We start from the raw sequence: 11,793 nt of genomic DNA, 5'->3' as shown, positions 1-11,793 counted from the left end.
TCACCACATTACTTACGAAACTGCTTAGTTTACATTTCGTAATTCTTTTAATTCGTAAATATTTTATTAGCTCAATGGCATTATAAATTCTAGGATAAAAGAAAGATATTTTGGTTTTCAATTAAGTAAATATTTAAAAAAACGAAATAAAAAATAGCTTACGTTAAGGAACGTTCAAAAATTATATTGTATATTAATATTTAATATTTATGTGTTTGTTATTTAAATATCCGCATTTCAATAATATAATTATAGAACAGAGCTCTTCGGGAAAATGACTTTCATAATTATTTTCAGGCAAATATTGTTGATATTTTGATATCACGCAAAGCGATAAAACTTATGACACAAATATTTACGTAAGACGATAAGAGGCAAGTGATATTTTTGTATTTAGGACATAACGTACCGAAGATTTTGTTCAGTTAGTTTCAGAAGTTGTCTTAGAAGCGTTCATTGCCGTTTAAAAAAATGAACATTGCCAATATGAAAAACATCAAAATCATCGCTGTCGATGTGAAAGATATAAGATTTCCGACATCGTTAAATCGCGATGGGAGCGATGCAATGGTATGCATTATTAGAGAATTTGCGTAATAAAATTCTCATTATTTATTATTAATACATCTATTTATATATTCTAATAAATTGATAACACGAATTTATTAATATACGTAAATTTAACAATAAATATAATAAACTAAATACATTAATATTTCTACTCATGACAACACAGCTAACACTTTAAATTGCAATCTAAGTACATATTAATCCTTTTAAAACGATTATTAAGCTCATATGCTTAATCGTTATACAAGATATTTAATATTGTGCTTTATTTGTAACAGCATACTGATCCCGATTATTCTTGCGTATATGTAACAATTAAAACCAATAAAAAAGAATATGAAGGATATGGTCTTACGTTTACCCTGGGAAGAGGAACTGAAATTGGTATATCAGTAAATTAATATGTATTAATGACACTTTAGATTCAGAATTGGGAAATAATGCGTTTGTAATGCCATTATCGTTATTCATTTATTTTTTTTAGTTAAAAACACTTATTTTTTATCTGTAATGATAACAATAATGTTTTATAAAGTAATATTCCCAACTCTGTTTAGATTCATTATTTCAATAATAATTTTTATAGTTGCGCAAGCATGCAAGTCTTTAGGCTGCATCGTATTGTATCGAAAATTAAAATGGATCTACAGTAATTTTGGGACGTTCTGGAGACGTTTAACGAGTGACTCGCAATTAAGATGGGTAACGTATAATAAAGAGTTACGTAATAACTACAATATGACGATTACCAAAATATAATTTGGACATTTTAGGTCGGACCAGAGAAAGGCGTAATACATCTAGCTACAGCAGCTATTACAAACGCATTGTGGGACTTGTGGGCGCGTATCGAGGGCAAACCTGTTTGGAAGCTTCTTTCAGACATGTCACCAGACGAACTTGTTTCCGTTATAGATTTCAGATACATGTAAGCTGCAACTTTCTAAACTAAAGCACAGAGTTACGTTTATGCTTATTACGACAGAATTCTGTGTATACATTTTCTATGCAGTACAGACGTAGTGAACGAGCAAACCGCGAGAAGAATACTCGAGGATAAACAGGAACTTAGGCAAGAGCAAGAGAAGAAACTGCTGGAGAATGGATATCCTGCGTACACCACACAGGTCGGGTGGCTAGGTTACAGTGATCGACAGCTTGAGGATCTCTGCGAGAAGTTCTTGAACCTCGGTTACACGGCGTTCAAGATCAAAGTGGGCCAGAATCTGCAGGATGACATTAGGAGATGCGAGGCGATACGCAGAGTAATAGGCTACAAGAACAAATTAATGCTGGACGCGAACCAGGTCTGGGATGTGAATGAAGCAATCGAGTGGATGGAGAAGCTGGCAAAATTCGAACCCACTTGGATAGAAGAACCGACCTCTCCCGACGATATTTATGGACATGCCGAGATACTCAGCAAGTTAAGACCGCATGGTATCGGGGTGGCCACCGGCGAGATGTGTGCAAATCGCGTTATGTTCAAGCAATTCCTGAAATCCCACGCAATTAGTTATTGTCAAGTCGATTCGGCAAGGATTGGTGGGATTAACGAGATTTTGGCTGTATACCTAATGGCATACATAACTAAAAGTATACTATCAGTATAATCTAAATCTTCTACTAATAGTCTCTTTCTTTCTGTGTGTGTGTGTGTGTGTGTCAATAATTTTTAAGTCTTTATACTAGTTTTTTTACAATATTTCAAAAATTTGACAATTATTGACACACGAATATATATATAAAAATTATAATAAATTTGAAGGAAAACAGAATGTATAAAGTGAAAATTTTTTTTATTTACAGTACCAGTTTGCCCACATGCTGGTGGAATAGGCTTATGCGAGATGGTTCAGCATCTTCAAATGTGGGATTACATTTGCTTGAGTCAGACCACCGAAAATCGTATAATAGAATTTGTGGATCAACAGCATGAACACTTTATGGATCCTGTTTGCATCAGGAATGCATGTTACATGCCACCCATGCATCCCGGATACTCGACTAAACTTAAGGAAGAGAGCATCAGAGAATATGTTTATCCAGAAGGCACTCGATGGAAAAATAAGATTGTCGAAGAAAAAGAAACCGAGGAAAGCGATTAAAGATTATAAAGAAATTTCTTATAAAAGTTAGCTATAATTCGTTTATGAAAACAATCTGCATAAAACTGCATATATGCATATTAAAATATAAATTATATTTAATATATATATATATAAATAAAATGTAACATCTTACTTAATTTTCAATAAACAATAATCTTTGCCATTTCCGCAATAAATATATTTACATCCGCAACCGCATCAGGTGCTCCATTGAGCAAATCATACAAGTTTTTCATCTTGTTGCTGGTAAGACGAGTGACAAGTAAGGTTATAATAATATTTTATAATTTACAGGTTTCCAGACGAGATTTCACATAATCTGCCTGTAAAAAAAAATAATAATATAATGGATTATCTTTTACAAGCTTTGTAATACTCTATCTATACTTACACTCACAAACCAAAATGTACTGGGATTAAACATGAACTTTCTCATAGCATTCATTTTTTCTACTGGCGAAATAACGTGTAAGTGTAAATGATCAACAGTATTAAACGGCGGCCAATGGAATCCTGTTCGTATAGATGCAGGATCAAGATTTAGCTTTTCAGAAATAATGTCTACCGTAGCAATAATTTTGTCCACTAAAATTCAGACGTAATCAAAGAATGATTAAGCATAGAAAAATAAACAATCAATTATTAAATTTAAAATATATGTATTCTTTATGACAAGAGAAAGAAAAATTTTTTGAATCAAACTACTTGATAAATACTCTATTAATCAATAAGTAACAGTAACAAATAAATTGCAAATTTATGCATTATTTAGTCAAAAAGTTGATCCATAAATATATTAATAAAAATTAAGTTATGATACCTACAAAGGTCAGAATCTTCAGGCTTAAGTGTTTTCGCATTGCGTATATGTTTATTCGGTAATATCAAATAATGATGGGTGGACGCTGGATTAATGTCTTTAATACACGTAACGTCATCGTCCTAGTAATAAAAATATACGTAAGGTTTATATACATTTATATATTTTTATACTAAATTTATGCTGATATGTACATTCTATTTAACTGTCAATTTAAAATATATATGAGTGTAAGTAAATAATTCATTTGAGGTTAACTTGTACCTCGTAAATTTTCTCGCCAGGCTCCTCATTCCTAATAATTTTGCAAAAGATACAATTTGCTAACTGTTGAGTCATTGAAATTTATGTTAACCCCAATGATATCGAGTGACAACACTAATAACTTCTTTTGACAGTATTGGACTATCACTTTTGAACTGTACACCGTTTTCAGACAGTTTCCTATCTCAAGATAGGTCACTCTAATTTAATTGCTTTTCGAGAAACATTCGTTTATCGATAGACGGTAACAAAAAGTTGTAAATTGTATTTGTAATTATATATAAAATGCTTTACAGTGTCGCAATTTAATTTTTTTATAAAAATGTATAAAATAAAAGTATTTTTTCTAACTATTTTTCATAATTTTTATTACTTTTCCTATAAACAAGATATTTGACTTATTATAATATTCATTGGTAGATCTATGATCTCAGACCATTTCAAAATAAAAATTCTAAATATTAAAGAGTCGACGTTACAAGAGTTTTTAAATGAGAAAGATTTAAATTAGTTGTTCGAAATTTGCGCGTTCACAGTAAAGATGTATGCAAAATTGATAGAAAAAATATTTATGAACATAACTTTATTACTATGCGATGTGCCATATAATACTTAAGCGCGTGGATTTCGGATAGTTTGATTTGCCAACTTTAAACCATTATTTAATTAAAGCTATTGGAAATTACTCCTCGACAATTTTGGTATTACAATTTTCGTCTCTAAATGATCTCCATGATAAGTGTGGCACATCTTGCATATATGGACAGAGATTATACAAGAGAAAAAATATACAGATATATCTATATACATAAAGTACCGGGAGAATTGCTACTATGTTTTGTTTTTCAAAATACAGGTTTTTTTAAAAATTATTTATTTTTGTTGAATAATTTTTTCTTTATGTTTCGTCATTTTTAACTCGATTTTAATGCCGAAGGTGACAGTTTATTTCAATTATGAATTGATTTGTAATTGTGTTTACTGAATAAAATTACACGATTCGAGGTATGTTTTACGTAATACAACTGTATATTATATGCAAATGGTCTTATTTTATTCCAAATTATTTGAGGATAACTGCCATGGGTTAGGATTTTCCAAAAGTAACTGCCATCATTACTGAAACATCCTGTATTTTTGAGCGAGTATTTCTTAATAACATATTACCAATTATAATCATTATATTTTCTTTTTTGCTACTTATGAAATTGGAGGTATCTCGCACTGAGATTTATGGATTTAGCTAATTTAATAATGGTCGACAATTTTACCACACAGCCTCATCGAGATCATTGATTGGTAAATATTGTTAAACCCGCATTTGCGATCAGAGACTTGGCTTCGTCGACATTAATACCCTGGAAAGCAAAAAACAGAATCTTTGCATAATTCTATATATATATATATATAAATTTGTAACTTGTTCTTAGAGCAAAAAAATTTTCAAAAATTTTTTTAAGAAAATAATGGTTTTTAGTTTTTCTTGCTGTATTTTTCTAGCTTTTTAAAATTATTGTTATTAATATTATAATATTAATATTAATATAAAAGAACTAATAAGTAAATAATATCAATAAGGTCCACAATAAGATAATTATCATAGTCACATTTTTCCATATTTCTCAGAAAAAAGAAAAACTCGATTTTTTCACATTTTAAGAAAAATTAGGAATACTATCTTACTATCACAACTGAGGGAAAAACACTTTCTTCTATTTTATTTTTCTTGAAAATTAAGAACACTAATCATAATCATAATTATTTGCGCATCGATTACTGTACCTGCAATCTGACGACGACGGGAACTTTTAAACTTAGTTCCTTGGTTGCGGCGATGATTCCATCTGTTATAATGTTGCACCTCATGATGCCACCGAAGATATTAACTAAAAGAGTGTAAACTTGAAAAAAGAGAATGTAAATTTATTTATTTTACCAGTTCATTAACCAATCATCTCAGTCAGTAAGTGTCTTAATTGATTTTCTAATTAATTTTGAAATAACTTTTCTAATTAACACACGTGGTGTTAATGTTAGAAATGTTGCATGTTAATAATACTAATTTAATTTGATTATGTACGATTTTAAATAATGTGATGTCTTAGCTTTTCCAGCTGGCATCCTGCATCCTACGTTTTATATTTATCCAGAAGGCAATCAATACAAAAATAAGATTGTCGAAGAAAAAGAAACTAAGGAAAACGATTAAAGGTTATAAAGAAATTTATTATAAATGTAGCTATAATTTGTTTATAAAAACAATCTGCATAAAACTGCATATATGCATATTAAAATATAAATAAGATAAACAAGATAACAAGATAACATAATAATATAACAAGAGAAATATATATTTTTCTTGTTATCTTTATTCTTGAATGAATTAATAATATAATTATAATCTTAATAATAAGATAACAAGATAACATAATAAGATAACAAGAGAAATATATATTTCTCTTATCTTTTGTTACGGGCCGGATTTGCCCATTCGACCTCGTAACCGAATAATGTAGGCCGCGGATAAGCATTTGGCAAACTGTAAGATGTAACCCAGTAAACACTGATTCCTAACATTTATGTGATCATTATGGAACAATGTTCCACTGTTCTCGTAACAGTTACGTCATTTTCCAGTTACAATTTGGTCAAAATGTCAGCATATTCTGGGCAACAAAATCGGAAAAAGAGAGAGGGAACATACACATAATGGTTTCGTATAAAATAACATTACTTTTACGTATATGAAGTTACATTTACGTATAAAATAACGTTACTTTTACGTATAAGCTGACTTTCACTTATAAATTAACGTAAAATGCTCGTATAAAATTACGTACCAGAAAGATTCTTCTTGTAACTATTATGTCATTTTTACTTTATTTTTCTTAAAAAGGATTTCTTACCGAAGCTAAAATTTAGCCATAACAGCTAAGATGTGTCTTTAAGACGTAATAAAAAATACATATGCCCCGAAAGCTCACTATGATAACATAGATTGATCCGGTTTCTGTCACCGTGGGTGGTCTGTTTATGTAGCCTTTGGAGTATAAATTGCATTAGGAGAAAGATGCCGCGTGCGTCGCCTAGCGGCAATCCGCGAACTACATACTTTTTAAATTTATATGATATAGAATAAGTTCTAATCGGCTGATATGTAAATAGATTTTACCTGGTTCAAGTAGAATGTTATTGATTTTAATAGATTGCGTACATACTAACTACTATTTTACTAAATGCAGTATGTAAACTAAAAAGATATAATAATTACAAGAGGCTATAATCAAAATTTCCGCATAATTGTAAATTATTTATTATTTAACAAATTATTATTTTTATTTTTATTTAATAAAATTATATTTCTTCTTATGCTTAGTAAATAATTAATAAGTAATAACAGTAACAGTGGGAAGTCCAGAATGGATTACAGTGATTCACGTGGCACGGAAGGTGTTAAAGATATATGATGTCGTAATAACATTATCACATTTATGCTACATTAACAAAACTTTTATGTTGAGCTCATTGAAGTCATCAAAATTACATAATTGTTATGTATTAAACATGATGTCACAATAACATTATCACATTTATGCTGCATTTACAAAATTTTTATATTACGCTCATTGACGTCATCAAAATTACGTAATTGTTATGTATTAAACATGATGTCACAATAACATTATTACATTTATGCTGCATTTACGAAATTTTTATGTTACGCTCATTGACGTTATCAAAATTACGTAATTGTTATGTATTAAACATGATGGCGCAATAACATTACAATAGTAACATCACATTTACGAAACATTAACATTTGGCTTATTGACGTCAACAAAATTATGTAAATGTTACGTAACTATACAACGAAAAAGTGACAACACAGGCATACGTAACAGATATAGTCTCGTTACGTCAATGACATACTTGTCACATTATTAGTTCGTTGTGCTAGTCTGTAACATTTATGTGCAATATGTTTTATAAATGTTCCGTAAATGCTCACAGCGTGTTCATTGGGAACAGAGTAAGAAAATTGCGCAACGCCGAACGTGACAATTAAAAATAAGCACACTAACATAATTACCTACATAATTAAAATAGGATAAGCAGAATTCAGACGCAACAACCTTGCCGAATATCAGGAATGCTGATCGGCAAGGATGCTCGCTAACCTAGAAAGCTGGAATAAAAAGAAAGCGATCGAATACAAGACGGACTCAGTCATAATCAATCTGTCGCGTTATTCTGTCACGTAACACTGCTGTAAAAGTAATCCATCGAGTGAAGTTAAGTAGTGAAATAAAGTGTACATATTATCCACGTCGAGAGTGCCTTATTTAAATCCCAGTCCCAGAGAGCGCGCTCTCGAGCAAGCAGAGTGCAGCTAATAATAAGTGACCAGCGGTGCGAAGGGTTCCTGACGGAGGACGGACCTCGAAGTGCCCCGAAGGGCACGACTTTATTCTTGAATTAATTAATAATATATTATTAGTTTAATGTAACCCATACGGCACAAGAGATAATCGGAACACGAACAAAGGAACGAATAAAGATGAGTCAACGAAATTGACATGAGTAACGTTTATAAGTTCCAAAAAACCCATCAAAAAGCTTTTAAGGAAAAATTTAGATTTACACTAGGCACTACTAGCATAATTGTCATGGCTAGATGCCATCAAAAATCGGCCAATAATGAATGCCGAAATCAAAAATGAAAAAATTGTCTATCGAAATTATATAGACATTGGCGTGGCGATCGCCACGCCAAAAAAACTTGTGGTGCCAATAATACACAGTGCCGAAAAAAGAACATTATTTGAGATTGAAATCGCTTTGGCGAATTTTACAAAAAAGATTGAAAACAACAAAATTACAATAAAAGATACAAATGGAGGTACTTTTATCATATTCAACAGCAAATCGCTATTAAGTACCCGTATAGTCAATCCGACACAAAGCGCTTGTCTTGGGACGCATGGCGTCATTAAAAGACTTGTTGTTATCAACAGAAAGGTAAAGAAATTCGTATTAAACCTTTAAACAATTTTTTAAGTTTTGAAAAAAGATTGAAAACAAAACTAGTACTGTCAAGGATACGAGGTTGAAACTCGAGAAGTATGATTACGAAACCGTGCATCGAGCAGGCAAAGGCAATGTCAATGCCGATGCTCTGAGCCGGTATCCAGTTACGGATAGCGCGAGTGTCAATGCAATTACGCCAACAGAAGAGAGAGAGAAGAAGCGACGAGAGAGTATACAGAAGAGGAAAAATGATAAATACCATTTGAATATCATGACGATGGAGGGACACCAGTTGACTACGATCAACGAAATCGACATAAGGTAATTAATTTCAAGAATTATTCGCACGTACCCTTAATAGAATTAGATTAATGCATAACTGGCGAGGAATAACTAGAGTTATAGAAGAATATATTAGTAAATGTGAATTTTGCCAGAAAAATAAACTAAGCCAAAGAACAACAATGCCTCTAACTATCACAGACACTCCTGAGAGGCCCTTCGAAAAATGTGCATTAGACATAGTGGGACCACTGCCGGTAACTTCTTGTTTTTTTTTGTATGATATTGTTACGTGTGCATTGCGTTAACCAAGAGTTTTAACTTTTTTACAGATTACAATTTTCAAGAAGTATTTTGGGGGAAATTCCCCCAATTAATTGTGTGCCCGAGGGCACAAGAAAAAAAAAACAACAAAAAATGAGCCGCGCGCACCAACACGTTACGCAAAATTTAAAAGAGACAACCAATGCAAAAATTTTATTGACTACGGTCAATGAAATTGATATGAGGTAATTTCAAGAATTATTTTAGTATTTATTTCAAATTTTTATACAATGTATGTATACTTTAATTTAATTATAAAGACTTTATCTATACCAAGATATGCATACAATGTACTTTTATGTTTTTTTTAATTACTTAACGTGCATTATTAATTTGCAGTTATATTTTTAAATTTCAAAAAACTCATCAAGGAGTTTTTAAAAAACTCACACTAGGCATTACTAGCCTATTTGTCATGGCTAGTGTAAACGCCATAAAGAATAGGCCAATAATCAATGCCGAAATAAAGAATAACAAAATTATCTATCGGAACTATGTAGACATTGGCGTGGCGATCGCCACGCCAAAAAAACTTGCGATACCGGTAATCTATAGTGCCGAAAACAAAACACTATATGATATTGAAGTCGCTTTGGCGAATTTTAAAACAAAGATGGAAAATAACAAAATTTCAAAAAAAAAAAAAAATAGAAACGGAGGTACCTTTACGATATTCAATAGCGAATCGCTATTAAGTACCCGTATAGTCAATCCGACACAAAGCGCTTGTCTTGGGACGCATGGCGTCATTAAAAGACTTGTTGTTGACTATAAAAAGGTAAAAAAATTCGTATTAAACCTTTAAACAATTTTTTAAGATTTTAATTTAAACTTTTCGGGCTAATTGTTCCATCTTTGAATAAACTATGTGGTAAATTACCTAATAGAAACTAAATTTTAATATATATTTTATCCGAAGACCGGTTCTTAATCTATTAAATCTTTCATTGTTAAATCTTTTAATGTAAATTGTTGTGTAATTAAAGTCCTTAACAAACGTTCGTATTTCCAAGTTGTCGTACGCCCGATGATGTACGTTACTTTGACGTATGATTATCGGCTAATTGCAGAATATGAAGCTGCATTATTTTTAAAAAAAGTTAAAGACTTTGTGGAGAATCCCACAGTCATCATAACAGACATTTAGGATATATTTATCGGCGCGCGTTAACGATACATCGTGAATGAGCAAGAACGCGAGAGTTTGGAAACTCGGAAACACTGCCGGTAACTACTAATAGAAACAAATATATTTTAACTTTCCAGGACCACCTTACTAAATTTACTAAGGCTATACCTGTAGAAAATCAAGAAGCAAGTACAGTAGCAGAAGCCTTCGTAACAAAAATAGTAGTGGAGTATGGAATATTCCGAGAAAATTCTAACAAACCAGGGAACCAACTTCACAAGCGAAATGTTCAAGAACACTTGTAAATTATTAAAAATAGAGAAAATACAGACCACGGCGTATCACCCGGAAAGTAATGACCCTGGTAACACAATCTGATAGCTCAGATACGTCCCAAAGATGTGCGCAAGAAAACAATCCAAAATTGCGACAGAGGTGCATAATATCTCTTATGAAACGAGTACTTACTGTACTATTGCAGCAGTCTGCTATAAGAAGCTACTATGAAATTTGATACAATGTGTTAAAAGTAGACGTACAGCAGAAGTGTGAAAACAACATTGAAGTATCTGCTCGACAGAAAAATAATAGCAAATCACGCTAAACCCTTCATGCACATTTGCAGCAGAGTAACAACAGTTTTTGTCACGTAAAATGCTGAGTTTCGAGTACAAATTCGAGCGGCAGAAACGCGAAAAGAACGTGCAAGCATTTGCCCGTCAGAAAAAGAGCAGTCAAGTGTGCTACACTCTTTAATCATATTGACAGCAAAATTCCATAAGTGTATGTCGCGTAAATTGTTGTTTTTGCCTTGTAGATCTGAATCACAGAAATGCGAAAAAAACGTGAAAGCATCTGTTCGACAAAAAAATAATAGCAAATCGCGCTAGACTTTTCACGCACATTTGCAGCAGAATAACAACAGTTTTTGCCACTTAAAATGCTGACGAATTTCGAGTATAGATTCGAGCAGCAAAAACGCGTAAAAAATAGGCAAGCATTTGTCCGTCAGATTATATAAATTGCTTAGCGCGTTAGATCTTTCAAATTTATAGCATAATTACAAAATATTTGTCGCTTAAATTACCGAGATTCAAGAAGGATTATAGCCTCAGAAATGTATAGAGATTTGTACAAACACCATGCTCATCAAATAAAATATTATATAAATGAAACGTTAAATTATTTCTTTATTAATTAAAAAAATTATTTTTTATTTAATCAGAAGCTCCGTGATAATATTTGAAATTTCTAAAATGATAAAA

General features: G+C 31.6%; 3 protein-coding genes across 5 annotated transcripts; 2 read left to right on the top strand and 1 right to left on the bottom strand.

Moving 5' to 3' along the window:
* The first annotated feature begins 187 nt into the window (after nucleotides 1-187).
* LOC105835735 (mitochondrial enolase superfamily member 1) lies at nucleotides 188-2,844 on the top strand. The gene is made up of 6 exons (XM_012679262.3): nucleotides 188-570; nucleotides 849-954; nucleotides 1,157-1,272; nucleotides 1,344-1,498; nucleotides 1,583-2,166; nucleotides 2,380-2,844. The coding sequence occupies exons 1-6, from the start codon at nucleotides 472-474 to the stop codon at nucleotides 2,676-2,678; spliced, it is 1,359 nt and encodes a 452-aa protein (XP_012534716.1). The 5' UTR covers nucleotides 188-471; the 3' UTR covers nucleotides 2,679-2,844.
* On the bottom strand, nucleotides 2,838-3,988 carry LOC105835736 (histidine triad nucleotide-binding protein 3). The gene is made up of 4 exons (XM_012679263.3): nucleotides 3,766-3,988; nucleotides 3,506-3,623; nucleotides 3,073-3,266; nucleotides 2,838-3,004 (listed from the first exon to the last, which is right to left on the bottom strand). The coding sequence occupies exons 1-4, from the start codon at nucleotides 3,838-3,840 to the stop codon at nucleotides 2,963-2,965; spliced, it is 429 nt and encodes a 142-aa protein (XP_012534717.1). The 5' UTR covers nucleotides 3,841-3,988; the 3' UTR covers nucleotides 2,838-2,962.
* A 3,423-nt stretch (nucleotides 3,989-7,411) lies between these two features.
* LOC105840663 (dihydrolipoyllysine-residue succinyltransferase component of 2-oxoglutarate dehydrogenase complex, mitochondrial) lies at nucleotides 7,412-11,703 on the top strand. 3 transcript variants are annotated; one of them, XM_036289694.1, is made up of 5 exons: nucleotides 7,412-9,114; nucleotides 9,231-9,332; nucleotides 9,408-9,584; nucleotides 9,739-10,177; nucleotides 10,666-11,703. In XM_036289694.1, exons 3-5 carry the CDS (start codon nucleotides 9,493-9,495, stop codon nucleotides 10,831-10,833), a joined length of 699 nt encoding a protein of 232 aa, XP_036145587.1. In that variant the 5' UTR covers nucleotides 7,412-9,114; nucleotides 9,231-9,332; nucleotides 9,408-9,492; the 3' UTR covers nucleotides 10,834-11,703. The 3 variants fall into 3 exon arrangements, 2 of the variants coding, with proteins under 2 accessions (XP_036145587.1, XP_036145586.1); XM_036289693.1 differs by having other exon boundaries at nucleotides 7,412-9,584; XR_004964090.1 differs by lacking the exon at nucleotides 9,739-10,177 and having other exon boundaries at nucleotides 7,412-9,584.
* Nucleotides 11,704-11,793: the final 90 nt, after the last annotated feature.

This window comes from Monomorium pharaonis, chromosome 7 (genome assembly GCF_013373865.1).
Source record: "Monomorium pharaonis isolate MP-MQ-018 chromosome 7, ASM1337386v2, whole genome shotgun sequence".
Taxonomy (NCBI): domain Eukaryota; kingdom Metazoa; phylum Arthropoda; class Insecta; order Hymenoptera; family Formicidae; genus Monomorium; species Monomorium pharaonis.
The sequence above is the reverse complement of the archived record's forward strand: the minus strand, read 5'-3'. Positions and strand labels throughout refer to the sequence as shown.

Coding starts and splice junctions, on each gene's coding strand:
- LOC105835735 (XM_012679262.3), top strand. CDS start 472: ATGAACATTGCCAATATGAAAAACATCAAAATCATCGCTGTCGATGTG. Junction 955..1,156: donor GGGAAGAGGAACTGAAATTG/GTATATCAGTAA, acceptor TAATTTTTATAG/TTGCGCAAGCATGCAAGTCT. Junction 1,499..1,582: donor GTTATAGATTTCAGATACAT/GTAAGCTGCAAC, acceptor TTTTCTATGCAG/TACAGACGTAGTGAACGAGC.
- LOC105835736 (XM_012679263.3), bottom strand. CDS start 3,840: ATGACTCAACAGTTAGCAAATTGTATCTTTTGCAAAATTATTAGGAAT. Junction 3,267..3,505: donor GCCTGAAGATTCTGACCTTT/GTAGGTATCATA, acceptor TCTGAATTTTAG/TGGACAAAATTATTGCTACG. Junction 3,005..3,072: donor GTACATTTTGGTTTGTGAGT/GTAAGTATAGAT, acceptor TTTTTTTTACAG/GCAGATTATGTGAAATCTCG.
- LOC105840663 (XM_036289694.1), top strand. CDS start 9,493: ATGAGCCGCGCGCACCAACACGTTACGCAAAATTTAAAAGAGACAACC. Junction 9,585..9,738: donor GTCAATGAAATTGATATGAG/GTAATTTCAAGA, acceptor ATTAATTTGCAG/TTATATTTTTAAATTTCAAA. Junction 10,178..10,665: donor TTGTTGTTGACTATAAAAAG/GTAAAAAAATTC, acceptor TTAACTTTCCAG/GACCACCTTACTAAATTTAC.